Source organism: Miscanthus floridulus, chromosome 11 (assembly GCF_019320115.1).
Source record: "Miscanthus floridulus cultivar M001 chromosome 11, ASM1932011v1, whole genome shotgun sequence".
NCBI classification, from domain to species: Eukaryota; Viridiplantae; Streptophyta; class Magnoliopsida; order Poales; family Poaceae; genus Miscanthus; species Miscanthus floridulus.
The window spans coordinates 99,169,820-99,190,870 of NC_089590.1; the positions used below are offsets into that span (position 1 = coordinate 99,169,820).

Sequence of the window (21,051 nt, forward strand, 5' to 3'; positions counted from 1 at the left end):
TTCACGGGAAAAAGTCCGCGTTGGCTCCCTCAGCTTCCGTGAAAATCTGTTTTTCCTTCCAGAACTCCAAATCAGCCAAAACAGCTCCTTCAACTTTTAAAACCGTTCATCTTACCTTCCTCACCTGGTTATAGGCGGTTTTGAAGACGATTTTGTCTTTTTTATTTATTTTAGCTGAATCTTTGAAAATCATAGTAAATCACAGAAAAATCATAAAATAGAAAATCTAACTTTGTTGGACTCTATATGAGTAGATATACATGGTGAACATATAATATGGTATGCTTTAGCACAAAGTTTTTGCTGTAGCTTTAGATCTATGCTTTTTTGTAATTAAATAAAATAATTCATAGCTGCAGTTCTATAGTCCAATTGTGGTGAAATTTTTATGGTGGGCTAATTATTATATGTTTAAACTGTAGTAAAAATTTCATTCTCATTGGATCATGTATAATTTAGTTATAGATTTTATTTAGGTTTATGCTTGTTAAATATAAATAAATATATAACTAAGCTATACATGATCCAATGAGTATGAAATTTTTACTATAGTTTAATCATATAATAATTAGTCCACCATAAAAATTTTATCATAATTGGACCATAGAAACTGCAGCTATGAATTATTATAATTAATTATAGAAAAGCATATATCTAAAGCCATAACAAAAACTTTGTACTAAATCATATCATATTATATGTTCACCGTGTAGATCTACTCATATGGAGTCCAACAAAATTAGAATTTCTATTTTATGATTTTTCTGTGATTTACTATGATTTTTTAAAGATTCGGTTGAAATAAATAAAAAAGAAAAAGACAAAATCGCCTTCAAAAATGCTTATAATAAGGTCAGGGAGGTAAGATGAACGGTTTTAAAAGTTGAGGGATGTGTTTTGCCCGGTTTTGAAGTTTAGGGAGGAAAAACGGACTTTCGTAAAAGTTGAGGGAGGTAACGTGGACTTTTTCCTTGTTCGCGCTGTCCAGGCCCAAATAAAAAGAACTATTTGAAGGGCCCATATCGTGGCCTGGTCCATGGGCTATATTACATACGCCTCTTGTTATTCGCCCGCATGGACAAAATCAAAATCTTTGTCCATTTCGCGCGTTGGGTCGTCACCACGGCCGGGGCGTGGCTTGGAATGAAGTGACATAACAATCGTTTGAATATATCTGTGCGACTATGCCCCAAGCGGCCAAGCCTCCAACCTAATCTCAAATACAAATACTGTCAACTAAAGCTTTAAAGTTATCGAGCTTTACAATTCTAATATAAAGTTTGTCGATCTTCAATTCATAGCAATTTAAGCCGACAGAATACTTACCGGACTGAATAATTTTAGTTCGAGATGAGAAGAATGGACGGACGTTAGGGCCAGGACCAGATTGGAGTGGCATGAATCAGAGTGGTAGCTGCTGCTGATGGTGCGTGCCACTCCCACTGTCCCAAGCAGCTTCAGCTTCCCTCCTGCATGCATGGATAGGTAATGCCTGAGTTGGGATATAGTACTAGGGGTGTGTTTGGTAAGGTGTCCCTGTCCTGTCCGGCCCTGCCCCCTAGCCAGGCTTTTATGGTGCAACTTCTCGTGTTTGTTTCGCTGGACCAAATAACTGTGTTTGTTTGGCTATACGAGTAGATGTGGCAACCTTTGGTAGCCTTACCACCGGCAGCAGCAGCACCACATGGACGAGCAGTTGGTGTCGGCCGCATCTAGACGCGGTGAGGCAGAGAAGCGGAGTAGTAGCGGCCACCAATCTCCGCGCCGTCAGCTCCTCCAGCACCGCCCAATCCATTTCAGCCGCAGGCCGCAGCAGCCTTTCCCCTTGTCCGCATCAGAGCAGAGCAGCCATGGCAGCTCCGTCGTTCCACCTGCCCCTCCTCGCCTTTCTGTTCCTCTCCAGTCTCCACCGTCGCCGCCTCCAATTCCCAGCATCTCCACCTCCAGCACCACGGCCCGTCCATGATGACGGCCACCACACGCCTCGACACAGCAGCTGGGCCCGGTGCACCAAACAGGGGAGTTGCAGCCCACGGGCGTAGCCGGGCTATCGGGCCACCCTCCCAAACAGGCCCTAGCTATTTGTTGTGTGGGCGAAAACTAATCAGGTCCAGGTTCATGAGCAACGATGTGCTCCTACTTTGGTAGAGTCAATTTTAGTACTGTCATGAAAGCAGAAGTAGAATTTAAGAGAGATTTGGTGCGTGCAGTGCCGTGATTCACTTTACTTTACTCCGACCAATGCAAAGACGACAAAGCGATTTCGAGTACCACTAGCTAGCAGGATACCATAGCAAAGTAGCGATCTCTGCTCTCTACTCTCTACTCTCTACTCTCTACCAATATATAATGCATCGATGTAAATTTTTCTAAAGCTACCTAACAAATATCTCCAGCAGTGAAGATCTCTCCTAGGTGCGAAAAAAAACTATATCCAAAAACAGAACACCCTTGAAACGAACGTCATTAGATCCCTCTAACTTCTCCTTTGCCTGGCTCACTCAAATCCATCGGCACATGTTGTTTGGATCAAACATCGTCACTCATCCGCCACGCGCCTACTCCTCCCTCTCGGGAGATTTAACTTTTTATCATTATAAAGATTGGCACCTCATCAGATAGCATCTCAACGGTTACCGCTATATTTTCACCAGCAAAGACAGAAAATAGATAAAAAATACAACTTTTGCTCACGTGGCACGCCAGCCCTCACGCCAGTAGGGATCCAAGTCAGCGTACGGGCGTCAAATGTCTCTCCTACCCATGCTCTTTCCTTCTCCACCTCTCTCTCTGCCCACGAGGCGCGCATTTCGTCGAACACCCTCAGGGCGAGCATTGCCACACTAGCCCGAGCAGCCGGTGCACGCCCTTGAGGTCGCCGGCGCCGGCCAGGTACTCCATCAGTCCAGAGAAGGTCTGCGTGTCCGGGAGCACGCGCGCGCATTATCTCCTCGAGCTTACGTCGAGCAAGGGCAGCTGGTGGCCGGTGTCAATGAGGAACGCGAGCTGCTCCTGCAGCTAGAGCTCATCGAGGAGCGGCTCCTCGGCGAAGAAGGGTGACAACGGCGCACACGACGAGGACGATGACACCGAGAGCGGCGAGGGCCCCGAACCCCGCGTCCAGGAGGAGGCCCTGGAGGCGGTCTCGGTGATCGCCGGGTCCGACACGCATAGGGGGGACTTGGTCGTCGGCTGCGCCATCACGCCCATGGTCCGTGTCCTCGACGCGGGCGCCGACAGCGAGGCGGCCAAGGAGACGGCGGCATGAGGTGCTCTGCAAGCTCACCGAGAACTCGGACGACACGTGGGCCGTCGCGGTGTCACGACGCTGCTCGATCTGTGCACGGGCCTATGCTCGACCTGTGCACGGACCGCCCAACCCTGGATCTGCGTCGCCACACCCTTGATCTGCGCTGCCCTGCTCAGATCCGCACCACCGGAGAAGCTTAAGGGAAAGGGAGGAGCTCCTCACCCAAATCCACGCCGCCGAAGGAGGAGACGGAGGAGCTCCTCACCACGTCGTCGGAGGTGCGCTTGAGGAGAGGGAGGGAGGATCACCGCCGAGAGGGGAGGATCGTGGAGCTACCTGCTGCTCGAGCGCGAGCGTTGACAAGGGAGGGAGAGATAGCGTGGAGGGAGGAGAGAGGGCACACCACAGGGAGGGTAGCACTGCCGAGCTGCGAGAGAGATGGAGAGTGGAGGGAGAGAGGCGCGTCGTGCGACGAGGGAGAGAGGGAGCCACGCCGTGCGACAAGAAGGAGAGAGTAGGGGCAGGAGAGACATTTGACGCCCATATGCTGACTTGGATCCCTGCTGGCACGAGGGCTGGCGTGCCACGTGAGCAAAAGTGGCATTTTTGTATCTGTTTTCCGTCTTTACTGGTGAAAATATAGCGGCAACCATTGAGATGCTATCTTAGGAGATGCCAACCTTTATAATGGTAAAAAGTTAAAAAAAAAAAAAAAACCCTCCCCAGTCGCCCACGCCCGCACCCCGTGACCACGGCTCGAAGCTTCGAGCCCTCCAGGTTATTTCACTATGCACTGCCTAGCCCTCCCCCGCTAGGGTTCCCTAGATTGGCCGCCGGCCCGCCGGTGCACCCCGCGACCGCGCGAAGCAGACCAGGCTGACATCGAAACGTCCCCCACGCCTCCAGCAGCCGTCGCTGATGTCCTCTCTCCGTTCGCGCCTCCAATGCCTGCTTCAGCCCCGCCATCCCCATCGCCGAGCACGCCACCAGGCTGACACCGTAGCACGGCTCAGCCCGCTGCCTAGCCCTGCTCGCCGTGGGGGCGTGCACGGCTCATCTGCACGCCGCCAAGCCACGCCTTTCATTGGTAAGCTCACCACATGACCCATGCCCACCTTCCTTTTGGTTTTTGCGCCTCTTCCCCGTCTCTCTTCTGCCCGCCTGATGTAGCAGATCAGCGCTCATTGTGATTACAGTCCTGATGCTCTCTATTTTGGTGAAGTGCATGCACCATAGCTATAGCCTGCAAGGTGTTTGATAGAATGCTTACAAAGCAGACCTGGGGGCAATAATGTGTTCATCAGAGGATAGTGATTGTCTGGTGTAGCCCCTTTACTCTAACCACATCAAGAGTAGGCCTGCTCATATGCCAGGTCAGATTGCCACCCTCAGCTCCCCCTCCCAACCCCACCCCTTCTTTAATGGTTGATTTGGTCTGTAATGGCTACACAAGATAGCAGATGACTCCTCCATGACCTCAAAATTTGCCAATGAATTTGTTCGTAGATATATGTTTTGAAAAATACTATTAATTTGCCTCAAAATCTGGTCTCAATATTATATTTGTCCACCATGCAGAAAATTTGTTTTGGAATGCAGCTTCACACCATAGTTACTGAAGGAGCAGGCTTGCTGGGTCAAGGTTCATCAGGTCAGATGTTTGTTGTCCATGTCATTGTAGATTGTTTTCCTTTTACCAATGTGAATGTCAAATTATTAGTAGATTCAATAAAAGATGGTAGTCTGATAGAAAATTGGTTACTGTGTATTAACAAAAAAAAATTCAGAATGTTGGTCCAATAGTTGTGTAAAACATATATTACTTACACGCTTTACTCATGAGGGTGCATCATTCCACATGATTACAGTAGGCAGTATCACCATTACAAGGTCTGAGGGAGTACCAGCATAATCTTAAAGGCAAGTATCAAAAATATTTGTCAGGAAGATGTGAAGCTTATGCATGAGATAGGTTTAGATGCTTACAGATTCTCCATTGCTTGGCCAAGGCTGATTCTAGGTAGGTAAAATTACAGTAGTAAGTTTTCCCTTTTTATAAATTTTTTTTTGAATCTGAATGTATGTATCTCTACTATAATGGACCAGTCGAAATTATACTAGGTCCCCCCACGAAAACATCCCCCACTGAGAGCCTCCAACCATTGCGCACCTAGAAAAATACACATACGAATTCAGCACCATTAAAATTAAGGATTTATCAAACACCTTAACTAAATCTGATGTCCACGATTCGACGTGGGATGCCAAGCTTCTCACCCGCATTCTCACCCCCGCACCCTGCTCGCACTTCAACGCGGTGTATGGTACTCCAACCCGCACCCTCCCCCGTGGCGCTGCGACGCCTGCTTCTCCCATACGCGCCGCGTAGCCACCGATCTGTGTTGCCGCCGTCGCGATGGAGCCAAAGAGCAAGGACAGAAAGCTCTCTCTGCTCACGGTGGCTGCATCCAGATCTCACGGAGGATGTCGTCTTTGCCCCGTAGCCGCCGATCTGTGCCGTCGCTATCGCGATGGAGCTGAAGGGCAAGGACAGGAAGCTCTCTCCGCTCGCGGTGGCTGCATTCGAATCTCACAGAGGATGTCGTTGTTGCCCCGTAGCCGCCGATCTGTGCCGCTGTTGTTGCGATGGAGCCAAAGAGCAAGGACAGGAAGCTCTCTCCGCTCGCGGTGGCTGCATCTGCAGCCTTGATTGGCATGGTGCTCGGCAAAGACGACATTCTCCATGAGATCCTGTTCCGCCTCGGCTTCACCAGCTGCCCCGTCCGCGCCGCGCCACCGTCTGCAAGCGATGGTACCGGATCGCCTCCGATCCAGACTTCCTCCACAGGTTCCGTGCCCTCCACCCGCCCCGCCTCCTCGGCTTCTATGACAACGAACGCCTGCGCTCCATGCCACGCCCACATCCCCCAGAGGTCGCTTCCGTGGTCCGCCACTGAGAGGCCTTCTTCCCATGGCCTGAGAACCCTGATGATGATGAAGGCGAGGACAACAGCACAAACGACGATGTTGATAAATGATAATGATTTGCTATGGTCAGTTTTTTATCAAGGTTTGCTGCTCCCCGAGGATGGCGTTGACGGCCTCTCGTGCACTTCGGTGACCTTGAAGCGCAGTGTTAGGGGAATCAAGGCACACGTTTGTGACTTGCAAGATGGAAACTGGAACCAGGTCCGCAGTTCCAAGCTCATACTTTGGCCGGGTCTGACGGAAGCGTTAGTGCCATGCCGCAATTTTGGTTTGCTTTCATATGGCAAGGTCTACCGGATTTGTATGGCAGATCACGTCCTCGGGATAGATTTAGCTTGTATGAGCTTGTTCTTTATCATGATTCTTTGAGCCGAGTTTTTATGTCAAATTGTTAATGAATTGATAGGCATTTGCAGAAGTTTCACATATAACTTGCATCAGTCTGTGGGTTCACATATAACTTTTAAGTTCTATTGCTTTCCTGTTTAGAAAATGAAACACATTTATCTGAAATACTTAAGGTTTGGTGAATGAAAGTTTGATCAGTTTTAAAAATAGCAAAGCAGATAAAAGAATGGAAGCTTGATCGGCTTTGAAATTAGCTGACAAAAGTTGTATTTTTATTTTCACTGAGGTTGCATATATTAATCTATGAATAATTAGATTCTTAATAAGTATATATTTGCTTAAGCTGTTGAGGAAGAATAAGAAACATTTGCTTGTGCCATCGATTCAACGGTTTGCCTATCTCCGTTTGTAGAAAGTGAAAACGACTCTCATTTGGTTAAAGTTAGTCAGTTTGTTGAAACTATATATTCTTTTTGGATTTTACCGTCCGTTCCTGATCCCAAATAGATACATATATACCGTCCATTCCTGTCTTTTTGGAATTAGAAGTATATACTTCCCGTAAAATAATATCATTACTTGTTATGCAATTCATGACCCAGTTTTGTTATCTGAAATATACTCTTTCACTCATTTTCTGGTTAACCAATTAAATGACAGTGATCTTTTAATTGGCCACCGAGAATTTCCAAGGTTTTTCAAGAACAACGTGAAAGCGATCTTGCAGGCAATTTGTGGATTACTAATTATGAGAGAAAAGATACAAGAATTTTGCAAGGTGCTCTCTAAAATAGTTGGAAGGTTCTTGTTGGATATTGCACTGCCTACTTTAATTGTCATTTAATTTCTTCTAGAACCAAATAGCAGCTGATGTTGTATTCTCTTGGGTCAATTCAAGTCCTCCTATACTTTTGTAGATGGATGGTAGGTAACTTCTTGGGATATTATTTTTCTTTAAGCCTGTGTTGATCTTCACAAAGATTTGTCACTTGACTTTTCAAACGTTGTAGGGAAGAAGAAACGATTCACCTCTTCTTAAAGTGTGTTGTGGCAAAACAGATGAGTGCACTGGACATTCAGAAGATCATGTACCAGTTGATTGGTAGCTCTGAGGGCAGCTTCTGAATGTAGAGGAGCTTGGAGACCTGTTGAAGACATTTTGCTGCCAAGACGTGTGCTCTTGCACTAATGTTGAAAAATGTTATTATTCATATTTTGATCAGGTAAGATGGACTTCCTTTTCAGTTTTTCTTTTTTGTGTGAATCATAATATCTCATTAAATTTGCATGAATCATAAATATATCTCAGTAATGCTTAATAACTTGACATATATGCCTTTTGGTTATTTGATTTGCATGGTTATATGCTGTCGTAGCGTTAGCACAGGTATTATACTAGTTATACTAGTTCCTAAAAATTTTTGATGTCGTTGTATAGATGGAAGAGGAAAGATCAACCCAAAAGGCTTGGAATACTACAACAGTCTCATAGATGAACTGATACTGCATGGTAAGGCGATGCAACTGTTACTTTGTCGAAAGATTGAAGTACTGGCCCGTGACCCCAAACATTATTGACTTGTCATAACTTCTTATATTTTTCCCTGGAAAAAAATCGACTTGCAGTCCTTTTATCCCTGAACAAACTGGCTCCATTCTTCTGTCATGTCTGTAGGGATTCAGCCTCATGCCACCATCTATTTGTTTTCCTTTAGTTGAAAAATATGTAGCCTTTAGACTGCCTGAGTTCTATCGATCGAGTGCGATCGTAGATTGAGCAGGACGAGGAACTTGTCAGCTCATGTTAACTTAAGTTATCTTGCACATAGGCCAGAGGCTCATCTTTAGCAAATAACACTGGTTTTTGGAATTATTGCTCAAGATCCGGAAGTGTCAGTTTTCTGCTTGCTCTATATACCCTTGCAGTTATTAACTTGCACTGGTAGGCTTGTGCCTCTTGCCCTGTAACTCAGAACAAGGCGAGAAAGTGCTGACATCATTTCTTCTTCTTGCTTGACACATAGCAGCAGGTCATTGGACTTCAGGAACACCTTGTTGGCTGTGGCTGAAATCGTGTGAGAGATCTCCTTGCACCTTCAATCTGCTTCAGGGCAAGGAAGCCGGGGTTGTTTGCTATGGCTTCACCAATCAGCTCGACACTCTTAGGCTCTCCCTATTCATAACAATCTTTCTGCGACACTCGATGATTCTCCATGGTCTTGCAATCACACAATTAGCAATGTATTCAGTTGTAAATCCCCCAGGTTAATTATGATTTAGCATTTTTGCAGCGCCTTGGTTGCTGCTGCCCGTTGGTCCTTATATTTTAAGCCTCCTAGCAAGGAAATTTATAGCATTTTCAGCCAGAATGACATCCTGGGTGGGGAACACATGATCTGTTATTTCTTTAGAAAGTGTTTTGAGATAGTGTACGCTATCATAATGAAAGATGGATGCATATCTGAGTTACTGATCATACTTTGCAGTCCTGTGGCTAAAAGCTGATCATACTAAGCTCACTCTGAACAGCAACACAACCCTTGAGATGTGCTTCATCGTTCTCATATTGAAGACTATATATTTGGACTTATGCTTGTTTGCATATTTCTTTTGCAATTAATTTTAAAATGCAAAGACTTGTTTCGAGCTATGCTTGCCTTGTTATCTGTACCTAGAAGCCTCATTAGTATCTGTTTATAGATGTTTGAATTGCTTTGATTCTATTTTGGTGTGGCTGTGGGATTTATTTTATTAGAGCTTTATCTCTCGGCCGTAGATGAGATGGATACTTCTTTTAATCCCCTTCAAATGCACTGTTCCACTAAAACAATGCATCGGTACTCTATTTCTTCAGTAACAATAGGCTAATTACGTTTGTTTTTTAGTAAAAATTGACATAATATGCTCATGATTCCTTTGCCGGTTATTATTACTATTTCCTTAATAACATGTGCCCCTTCTTCCCTTATGTCTTCGTTTGGTTGTTTTCATAAACATCTCTGAAATGCCATCGTGGCGTTAGTACGGGCACTATACTAGTAGCAATAGGAGGCTTGGATGGTTGGGTACGATGGATGAATAATCTGCCCAGTGCCAGGCTGGCACTGGATTGGAGTCAAAAGCCGGAGAGTGTCGGCAGCTCAGGCAGCTGCTCGAGCGATATGGCCCTGTTTGTTTGGCTGAAATTTGGCTAATGCTGCTGTATAGGCTGATTTATTACGAGAGAAAAATACTGTTTCTTTTCGCTGAAGTACAGCAATTATTCAGCTGAAGTAGCTTCGACACTTTGGCTCCCTCCGCTCCAGTCTCCGGTCTGCAGGCACAGCAATTATTCAGCAATTCTATTCTGGATGGGTCGGTCCATCACATGATCTACATCTACGAGTACAAGTACATCGTCAAGGCGTACGAAGGCAGTGCAAGGACCTGCAGGGTCTGCCTGCCTGCCCAGTTTTACTGCTTTATTAAACTTTTATTTAATCTACAGCAGGGAGCAAAAGAAAACGTGACAAAGTGCTGTAAACCAAAGGACAAGAGTCTGTCTGTGAAGTGTAAACCAAAGGAAAGGACGATCAAGTAGCAAAACACAATCTCTGACGGAACATCTTTTCTCACTCTCACCTGACTAACTGGCTGCCTGGCCTGCGCTTTTCAGCCTGCTCATCTGAACTGAACGGAGCAGGCTTGCATTGGCTCCACTGACAGCCGTGCTGTCTGCTGAGTGCTGACGGTTGATGCACGTTGCTGCAAATTGCTAACAATGACACTGGTGCGTGCCTGCGTGGTGGGTTACATTGGGTAACATGAAACCAACTAGTGCCCGATGACTCTGGGCGCCCGTACGCCCAGGCTCCGGAGCCAACGCGTGCTAAGGAATTCGTCGCGTTTTGTGTTGTGCTGGAAAGTCAGAAATACAGGATCTCATAGACTTCGTTCAGGCTCCATTTGAGCGCTTAATTGGTCCGCTACGGCTATATATATACTGCTAGTATTGGAGTAGCATACGTTAAGTTTATTAAGAGCAAGTATATATAGTAAATTGATGTAAATTAATAAATAGACTATAAAAGGTTGTAACTTCTAAGCCATATTTAATTTGTATATGGAGTTACGTTGAAGGGGGAGAGAGGAAAAGAGATAGGACACAATCAGCCAGCTCAAGCTCATACACAAGCCCTAAAAGACTTTGTGAGAGAGCTAGGTAGGAGTAATGTACGGAAGTAGTAGCAGTGTGTATATATATATAACATTTTCTATACTCTCAGGAAGGAGTAGTTACTCCCATGTGTAAGTATACGCACGCTGAGGGTCCTTCCAGCCAGTCCAGCGGACAGTACAGGTTAGTGGATATCTGGAGGATCCAATTAGGCATGCCGCATGCATGTAACAAATTTAATTAATGAATAAATAAAATAATATATACGGCTGTACAGTCACCGTGATTCTCGCTGGCCGTGATTCACCGTACGTTTTAATCTTGGGATGCTCATAATTATAACCAATTTATTCTTCATAATATTACTATTACACAACAATTGTATTTGAGTCTACTAGTATAATGCCGTGCTGACGCTACGGTTTTAATCTTGGGATGCTCATAATTATAACCAATTTATTCTTCATAATATTACTATTACACAACAATTGTATTTGAGTCTATATATAATTTGGAACACTTTTCATATAAGTGCACATTGTAAAGTTAGATTCTACCTAACTCCTTAATCATGTATTGCAGATTATCAGGGATGTTGTCGCTACATTCTTTTGCATTACTCGTCAAGATATCGGCCAAGAATTCCCTCCTCAGCGAAGTTGGTAGTTGTGCATGGCAGATAACAATAAATAAGTTATTATTTTTCAATGTAGTTTATTAAACTTAGTTATGTACTATACATGCTTACATTGTTGATCGGTGGCAATCTTATGCCATCCCATGACTTCATGAAACTGTATACAAGAAAGCCTCCCAAATTCCCGCAGAAGATCAATTGTTTATTTGATGTACATAGATCAAATAACTATTTATGTGATATGAAAGTTGAAATATATTACAAGTGATTACCGATGTTTATTATGTGTAATCTTTGTTACACACGTAGGGTATTCTCGCTTCCAGTGATAAATATTGCCGTTCATCTTATAATTTAACAATCCCATGGCAAGATTGAACCTTCTAGCAATAGTGTGTAATGTAGGTATATATGAATCTCTGTGATCATAACCCTTCAAGCATACATGATCTTGAAGTGGATCCATAATATGCACAATTATTTTTTGCATGTCGATTATGAATAAAGTGTATAGACCGTCTTGATAATATGGTAGTAGAATCTATAAACAAACACACAGACTATAAGTGGTAAATAAATTAAAAGGTTTTAAAGTAATACACAAAACACAACTTACATTGTTACATTCTTTAATGTCGTACTGCTTTTTCGGCCAGCACTCAAATACTTTTTTTTAATTGATCTTGGTATGCCTTGTCAATCTTGGGACAACATCGTGGATCTCATCCAAAATGAGTTATTTCCTGATAATTATACAATTACATAATTTAAGTATGACATGTATAAACAATCTTTTAGAATGATTTATATATATCAACTTACAGCAAATTTGAGATCCATGTAGTGGAATATTTGTTTCTTCTGCGCTATGTCTTGGTTGCACGCGACCATCCGAATAGCCATATTAAAGGTTTCATGTTCCAGCCGTCTATCATCATCTAAAATATTTATAATTTGTCTAAGACTTAAAGAAATTGGATATGGTCGTGTACTTCGTATCCACTCTTTCCTGAAAACAAGGACAAGGAACAAATTACTTGCTGTAGCAATCTAGAATGGACAAAGGCAATATTTATATTAGAACAGTACGTTTTACTTTAGAATGCATGACTTACTCTATAGTCTCATCATCGGCGATCAAGTGGAACAACCCGCAAATTGTCGTCAATAGGTCTTCTCTGTTTGTCCACTTTAGCGTCCTTGTCAACTTCGTGTTACCCGACATCAAAATATCGAGGTCATTGAGCTCTTCGACAAGTTCATCTAGGTCATCGCCGGTCTTAGTCTTTTGCTCTTTATCCGGTAACCCCCTTATTTCATTTAACAGCGAGTTATATAAGATCGCAGGTAGCTTGAACCTGAAGTTACTTATATCTTCCTGCAAACAGTAATTGCTTATATGCTAACCAATTAAAAAATAACTGATATGTATTAGAAGTAGATTCTTAAGTAAGTACCTAGGTTACATGGTCAGATAAAGTACTTCCGGTCCAATACGAAGTAACGTAAGTGTTTTCTAAAATATTTTGCATCGACATCTACCAGGCTGGTAAATAACCTCTTTAATTCAGCTAGCACTTCAGGAATATGCACATGAATCTTTCCCTTTCGGCAACAAAATCCTGGTGGTTCATATTCGAACCGTATAGCCCCACAATACCTGCAATCAGGTACCTTTCTCAAAATGTGGTGCCGATATGGTAAATCCTTATAGACGTAGTCGTAAGGATCGTCGGTGTCAGTATGACCAGGTATACGGTAAGATTCAAATCCTTCACCTGCATGGAAATTAAGGATCAGATGCAAATGGACATGGTAAAACTATTTAAACACACTAATTCTGGACTTCAGTACATTTCCGTAAGTACCTTCCCCGCGAAATTACCTCGCTTCATCGTCGTCACTCTGATTAAGCCTGGGCATTCGGGTTACCCGATTTTTTCGGGTCGGGTAATTCAAAATTCGGGTAATAAAAATTGCTACCCGATATTACCCCCGAAAAAACACTACCCGCAAATTCGGGTACCCGATAATTCGGGTTCGGGTATTACCCGATATACCCAAATTTACAGAAAACAACAAACTACACTAAATTTCAGTAGCGATCTATACATAATTTCAGCAGCAATTTGTATAGAATTTCAATAGCAATTTGTAGAGAATAATATATTACAGTCACTCATTCAAATAGAGAGAATTATATTCTAATAAAGTGATAAGTTAAATGGTTCAGCTAACAACACATGATGAATACAAAGACAACAAATCTTTGGGTAGTTCGGGTAGTTTAGGTACCGGGGGATATTACCCGAATTACCCAAACTATTTTCGGGTAATCAAAATCGCTATCCGAATTTGGGATCGGGTACCTCGGGTTCGGGTAATTCGGGTCTGGGTTCGGGTAATTCGGGTACGGGTAATGGGTATTGGGTATTTTGCCCAGGCTTAACTCTGATCTTCCATGTATTCTGCTTGTAAGGAACTGCATAGTCAGCCAAAATGATTCATATTATAGTGTACTTTTCCCGTGTTCTAAATTAGATTAATATTAAAAAGGAACCCACCTTCCTCTTCATCTGAATCAGGCTGTTCATTGTGTGCTGGCTCAAACAAGGTACTGTCATATTCATGTACCTCATCGGTGTTCCCATTGTACCGTTGGAGCGGCGGCGGTAGCCCTACAGTAGGTCATGGACCATACGTTAGTTGTGGTTATTAGACCAAGGTGGGTGTAATAGAGCAGTGCCGTATAAACCTGTCTGTTGGGCATTGGTTGGAGTAGCCTGCATGGATGGAGGTGTACTATTTCTATTATCCCTTGTATACAATGCCATTTTGGTCAATACTTCATGTTTTTTGGAGTCATCCATATTATTGTACCACTCTCTTCTTCTCAAAAGCCTGTCTCCACTTGAACTGGACCCTGCTCAGGTTTGTTTAGTGCATTTATTAACTCATTAAAATAGATTCATAAAAAATAAGTACCATGTAAATGTCTAACCGTCATCGAAATGCTGACTCACCTGGACCATGGTGGAATTCAGTAGACTGCTGACATGCATTATTTCCATACATTTGATGACTCCTGATGTAATTATCATTTCGATGCAACCATTCCGGAGACCGACGACGGTTTTCATTTTCTTTGTGTTGAAGCGAAGATGCACCACTCAAAATTGTTGAGGCCGCAGTCGGAATGGGTGTGTGTAGCCTTATTCCAGAGTAGGTCCCTGTAGCTTCCCTGTCACAGAAATTCACCGCTGCGGCAGGATGAAATCTTTCCACCGAGGGCGGGACAACTGTTGATGGATTTGTCCCGTTTGTTGTCAACTTTCCTCCTCCAACAGTGTTAGTATGTGGATATTGTCCTTCTATTGCTGTCAAGGGGCATAACTAAAAACAAGATGCACAACTAGGAGATGTAGCCACGTTCTAAATAGCGTATTGTTACCTCCTGAAGATCATGTTTGATCCGGTGGGTTTGAAAGTGCACTTGATTCAGTCTTCCGCCGCGCACGATACTCACATGCCTTCCTATTTATTTCCTCCCTTTCCTCGTCAGTTTGTTCAGCCCTTCTCCTTGCGCGGTACTCCCATTGTTTCCTATTTCTTTCCTCCCTCTTGCGATCTTCATCAGTGCAAGCTGTTCGGAATGGTGGTGTCATATATATACATGGTGTTGTTTGTATGTATGTTAATTTGGTTAATCACGTACATGGGGTTTGGATGTTTGTTATATCGTTGAAGGCAGTGCGTCCATATATTGGCGTCCCCATTGTCAAGTCGATGAATAGCTTCCCTGTTCAGGTCAATGAAAAATGGAATGTTAGAACTCAGATAGAAAGTTGAGGGTAGCACTACAAAAGTTAGGGTGAAAGAGTGTTATCTGTAGGTAGCTTATCTATTGGGTAAGTATTCCTATACAAAATTTTATTTTCTGTCATACTTGATATGAAAACTGAATGAGAAACTAGGACATGGGCCTAAAAAACAATGGTAAACACACAGTAGTGGAAAGATCGCCTGCAGACCTCTTCTCTATTTTTTATCAGTAAGACCTTGAAAACCTTGAAATATGCAATTCTAAAATTAAGTTGTTCCTGAAAATTGGTTGCTTTATGTATCTCTTCTTTTTGTACGCAAAACATACTACCTTCGTATATATAACTATATTTGTGAGGGCTATAAACTTTCTATTTCCTTTCAGAAGTCGGGGCATCGCCTAGCTGCGCATCTACCCTGCTATATGGCAGAGCGAAAGGCCACACCCACACCACTCGATCTATACTGCTAGTTTGTTTGGTCCAGGCAGCCAACATTTGGATCATCAGAGAAGCGGCAACACCTCCATATGACAGGAACTTCACAGATTGATTTGAAACATAACCTTGGTCGCCGTGATGGTCGTCTGTTTTGAATGTGCCATGGTAGTGTGGTACAGGTTCCCCGCGTCCTCCTCGGTTGATCGCGGTGGTCTTCACGTCACTGGTGGCGCGTCCTGGTCGCCGCGGCCGCCGTCGTTTGCGAGTCCCTCAGAGAGCCCGCAGGGATCGCTGATCTTGAGAGATCAATCTTCCAGGTCGCGTCCTGCTCGGCCTGCTCCCGTGGATTTTGCATTACTGGTGCCGCGGCCACCGTCGTAAAGACCCGCCCGGACTTGTGCTGTCCACGATCGAGATCGCCCAGCCTGCACGTCGATGATGGAGCCGGCCTGCACGTCCACGACGGAGGCGGCGGGGAATCACGTAGGAAGGATGAGCACCGAAATGGAGGAGGGATGAGCAACGTATGCGGAGGCAACATACGTGCTGTGGCGAGGCTTCGTAGGTGCGGAGGCAGGAGATCGAGCGGAGGCGGACTCCGCGTGGAAAGAGCCGTGGATTTCTCGTGCGTCAATTTTTCTCGCGTCAATATTCCTTTTTCCGCAACGCATGGAGGGGGAGGAGGAATACCATACAAAATATGCTGATCATTGGATCGTGCGTGAGTAATGAGAGAGAATATTGAGGACAGATCTGGACGGTTGATTCGGACGTGGTTGGTTTTGTGTGTATAATTTTTGAGGTGCATTTAGGATGACCATCTCAGCGGGGGACGCTTTTCTGGGCGGACCAAGTGAAGAAAACTTGGTGCATTAGTAGGGTAGATAAGGAGTACCTATATATACTTTTTAGAATGGAGTATCGTACATACTCTTTAGAATAGTATTTATACGTACTTTTTGAATACTTTTAGAATAGTATTTATACATACTTTTTGAAATGAAGTATTTGTACATACTTATTAGAAAAGAGTATTTATACATACTTTTTGGAATGGAGTATGCAGAAATACGCCATAGTATAAGTGCATACTTAGACCACACGATCGGAGTATATGTGCATACATTCACGTATAGAGGTATACAAAACAACGAGTATGTATTCATACTATTTTGAGAATAAAATATACCGTGCATACCTTTTTGAGAATGGAGTATGTGTATATACTTTTCTCGGCAAAAACAAATTTAATTAATGAATAAATAAAATAATATATGCGGTTGTACAGTCGTCGTGATTCTCGCTGGCCGTGATTCACCTATCTGTATTACTATAAGCTAACTGGCCTGGCGGCCTCCTGCCTTCCTGGGAGGAGGGAGCAACTCCTCCCAGGGAGTAGGAATTTTTTTTCCATATATATATATATATATATATATATATATATATATATATATACTCTGTAGCGGGCTATAAAATAACTTATTCTGTAGTCACTTTAAGTTACAATAATTACTATGTTAATTTACGAGATTATAGTAACTCCTTACTAAGTGGTTTACTATAACGTTACGGTAAATATCCCCATATGTTATAGTAACTCAACTATCGTAAATATGTATTGACATTATCATAAATTAGTATATAAAATTATCGTAAATGGAGGTGGCTATAGAATAACTTATTTTGAAACTGGCTACTGAATATACTCTCTCTCTCTCTCTCTATATATATATATAGTTAGAAATTTCAGCATTTTCATAGTCAATTTAATCTAGAAATATAACATCAGCAGATTCGTGACGGCATATATGTGCATGTGTACATCTCTAATGAACGCTACAACATGCATACATGACATACAGATGGAAATAGTAAAAGCACAAAGTACAATAATCACAGAGATTAGAATGCACCTAGCGGAGGGTCCCATGCCGAGGGCATTGGAGGCTCCATTCGCACTAGTCAACATAGTGCGTTACTCGAAGTCGTGGACCGCAGTCGATGCAGGGAGATGTTCGCAGTGTAGTCCTACGAATGGTCACCAGGAAGAAGACGCCTTGCTGTTCCGCAAGCAATCACCGGGAAGAAGACGGGTTCTGAGAGCGATCACCGCCAGGAAGAAGATGTACGTGGACGAGTAGTCGAGGACCGCTCCCCAAAAACCTAATAATCGACGCTCACCCCGTGCAAGGTTCTTAGGCGGACAAGGGATCCGGAGGCACCTGCTCTCCCGCTACTCCGTGCGCGCAGAGGTACCCATGCCACGGCCACGGCCACGGCCTCGGCCCACGCCCGCTCCCACGGCCCGCCCTGGCCGGCGGCGTGTGCGCGTGTGGCACCCCTTTGTCCTTTTCTTAGCTTCTCAATTAAGATGGACTAGTATAGTGCCCATGCTAACGTCACGGCTTCATTCAGGGATGCACATGAAAACGACTAAACGATGATATATCTTTTCATAGTTCACCTTTCACACAATTGTATATGACCATGTATATAATCCAAAAAACACTTATGCATAACAAAGTTAATTCTATCAAATTTGAAGTATTTAGCTAATTATGCTTTGTGAAAGTTGTTTCATAGCGCTGAACTAAGCACTGAAAGTTCAGTGTTTTGCTAATATGACAAGGCAAGCATAATAAACTAATGGTACCCCCAGAGAAAGTTAGAAAAAATAAACTTCAAAATCACTTGACATGAACCGAGAGATAAAAACAAGGCATTGCATTTACTCTATGTTTCCATAGTTAAGAATAAAATGAAACTACACTGTCTTTCCATAGACAAGGCATTGCATTTACTGAACCATTGCCAAAACGCCAAAATAATTATATGAAAGACATGACATACTGAACTTATCATTCATACAGTTTGATCATGTAACGGACTGGAACCAATTCCTAATTATCCCTAGTTTCCATTAAGTGAACCAATTCCTGATCATACCGTGATCTCTTGCTCCATCCTTAATTTATTCGAGATCCTTGACATGAGCAATTCTGATGATTCTTCTACACATCAAAGATCAAGTATAGGAACTAATATTCAAATAGAAATCATGCATAATAAGTCAAATAGTACACAGATTGTTTGAAAATTGAAACCAATGTTAAAAAATGGCTTCCTTTGAATTGGCATTTTCCGTATGAAAAATAATAAACAAACATTTTGTAAGACCTATATATTTCTTTCAGTGCACAACATTCCTCAACCCTAAATCTAACAATTGTTTACTTCTACTTTCATCAAGGCTGTTCCCAGAAACTTTCTATCTTATGACTAAAGTCACAAAAAGTTTATGCTACCTTAGAAGTTTAAAAGTGGAGTCGGCATCCTTTTTATTGGTTGGCCTGAATTCAGTTTTGAGTTATTTCAGTCAAAATCACCTACACTGCAGGAGGTGGACGGTGCTTCAACTCCTTCAGGATCCTCTTTGATGCCATGGATCAAACCTTAAAATTCGAAAAACTTAAATCCAATCATCAGGCGTCCGCGGATCAAATCGATTGAGTTGGCAGAAGGGCTCACACCGACATATGAAAGTAGAATGTGTGGAGTTGCATGGTGCGTAGGCTGCCACCGTCTCTTTTCTCTTATATATATATATTAGTTTGCCCGTGCTAATGCTACGGTAAAATACAAAACAAGATAAAATTTATAAAAAACCTGCTTTTCGGTGTTTGTCACACTTACGCCATATCCTAGTTGAATTCTGAGAACTCTCTCGCTAATCCAGTATCAAGGCAAAATATTGAAAAATATAGATATTCAACTATTGTCATGTTACCATGCTAAAACACAAATGGGGTCAAAGGAAAATGATCCAAACCTGTGAATCAAGGTCCACTTCAGCACTGGCACCAAATACTGCATCTCCTTCATCCATAGCTCCCATCGAACGAGACTCTGTATTATTTCCCGAGCGAACAAACAGGAACATGTTGGTAGCCCTATGCAGTTTAGTATGGACATTGGACCACAGATAAACATAGAAAGTTTATTGTTATAGTGAAGGACAATAACCTTTTATCACTTGGACATTTCCAAGAGTATTCGAACGGTCAACTCTGTCATAGCTACAATAAAAAACTGATCCATCAGTGAGACAATTAGCACATGAAAAATACCAAGGAGTGCTTTAATCAAACATGAAAAGGCAAACCATATATGAGACAAGATATTGCATCTACAAAGATCATACGGCCAAGCAATTAGCTCAGTTCTTCTACGTAGCTATATTAACTGTGTGAGTTAAGCCATATCTGTATATGAGAGCAATCCCTTACAGGGCTACATCACTGAAAATTTAATGTGGAAAATACAGCAAGGCTAAACAGGTAACATATCATATACTTACATGATAATGAACCTTAATTTTGTCTTCTTTGTGTGCTTGCAGGGTACATGACACAGACTTGTACTGAAAGGAAGACGAGCAAGACAAAATCAATGTGTATCCTTTCAAAATGTAACAACAGAAAAATTAATGCGTATCCTTTCAAAATGTAACAACAAAAAACTACAGCCTATTCTCATTGATAAATCAAATATTTGATAATACTGTATTTGCATAAGAATAAGCAGAACCTGATGACATAATTCTCCAATATCAATCCCTAACTCTCACATCGGACCGTAACCAAATCCATTTGTTCCTTGCGCAGCATCCATCTGTTCCTTGCGCAGATGCAGGACGGAAAAGCTGATGCAGGGAAATCCCTTGGAGCAGAAGTACGGAGAATCACATACTACAAATTGAACAACTCTAGGGTTCCACAATCCAAAATCAGAGGTCGGATTGGGACTTACCGTGGGGCTGTGGGCAGGGGATGGAGACCTTGGTGTCACGCGCTCCTAGGAGAAGACCTCGACGGGGCACCAGGTCACGCGGCCATGGAGGAGAGGAGGTCGCACGAGCGCAGCAGCGCGGCCCCTGGCTCCTTGCAGGCTCACATGCTGGGACTGGCGGAGGAAGATGAAGAAGCGGAGGCGGCGGCGCGTGCGGCCCCAGCAGGCGTGCGCGGAGATGGCAGCGCGTGCGGCAACAGCGAGATCCTGGCTAAAGACGCATGTTTGGTTGCACGGTACGAGAGACTATAGTCTTTTTTACCGAAATCAACGCGAGCCTAACCTACATGCGCATACGCGTGAGAGGTCCGCGGGAGGGCGATGGAGGAGAGACACACTAAATATAAGCTATCGGATTTGAATGAATAATGTGAGAGAATGGCTAAGAGATAATCCGGTGCATCTGTTTTGATGGTGTTATATTTTTTGGGTGCATTTATGGGTGTGGATGTAGCATATGTCATGACTGTGGAGCAGACATTTGTTTGTGTGGTTGTAGATTTATTCTAACTGGTGTATTATACGGTGGGGTAGATAATTTCGAACCATATAAGCTGAGTAA

The 21,051-nt window shown here is 43.2% G+C and overlaps 1 protein-coding gene across 16 annotated transcripts; it reads right to left on the bottom strand.

Moving 5' to 3' along the window:
• Nucleotides 1-11,494: 11,494 nt before the first annotated feature.
• On the bottom strand, nt 11,495-20,702 carry LOC136492807 (uncharacterized). 16 transcript variants are annotated; one of them, XM_066488825.1, is made up of 16 exons: nt 20,451-20,702; nt 20,229-20,360; nt 19,999-20,061; nt 19,665-19,717; nt 19,471-19,547; nt 17,555-18,652; nt 15,095-15,178; nt 14,403-15,022; nt 14,135-14,302; nt 13,944-14,057; nt 12,837-13,157; nt 12,495-12,757; nt 12,202-12,388; nt 11,996-12,122; nt 11,652-11,920; nt 11,495-11,552 (listed from the first exon to the last, which is right to left on the bottom strand). In XM_066488825.1, the coding sequence occupies exons 8-11, from the start codon at nt 14,452-14,454 to the stop codon at nt 12,850-12,852; spliced, it is 642 nt and encodes a 213-aa protein (XP_066344922.1). In that variant the 5' UTR covers nt 14,455-15,022; nt 15,095-15,178; nt 17,555-18,652; nt 19,471-19,547; nt 19,665-19,717; nt 19,999-20,061; nt 20,229-20,360; nt 20,451-20,702; the 3' UTR covers nt 11,495-11,552; nt 11,652-11,920; nt 11,996-12,122; nt 12,202-12,388; nt 12,495-12,757; nt 12,837-12,849. The 16 variants fall into 16 exon arrangements, 15 of the variants coding, with proteins under 15 accessions (XP_066344922.1, XP_066344923.1, XP_066344924.1 ...); XR_010768184.1 differs by lacking the exon at nt 11,495-11,552 and adding an exon at nt 13,248-13,861 and having other exon boundaries at nt 11,568-11,920; XM_066488826.1 differs by lacking the exon at nt 11,495-11,552 and having other exon boundaries at nt 11,568-11,920; nt 17,555-17,701; nt 17,823-18,652.
• Between the last annotated feature and the right edge of the window lie 349 nt (nt 20,703-21,051).

Bases quoted from the DNA above. Each gene is read 5' to 3' on its own strand.
- LOC136492807 (XM_066488825.1), bottom strand. From the start codon at position 14,454: ATGTATGGAAATAATGCATGTCAGCAGTCTACTGAATTCCACCATGGT. The intron at 14,303-14,402 runs GTGAGTCAGCAT...AAACCTGAGCAG, and splicing joins TGAATTCCACCATGGTCCAG to GGTCCAGTTCAAGTGGAGAC. The intron at 13,158-13,943 runs GTGGGTTCCTTT...ATTTCCATGCAG, and splicing joins TGATTCAGATGAAGAGGAAG to GTGAAGGATTTGAATCTTAC.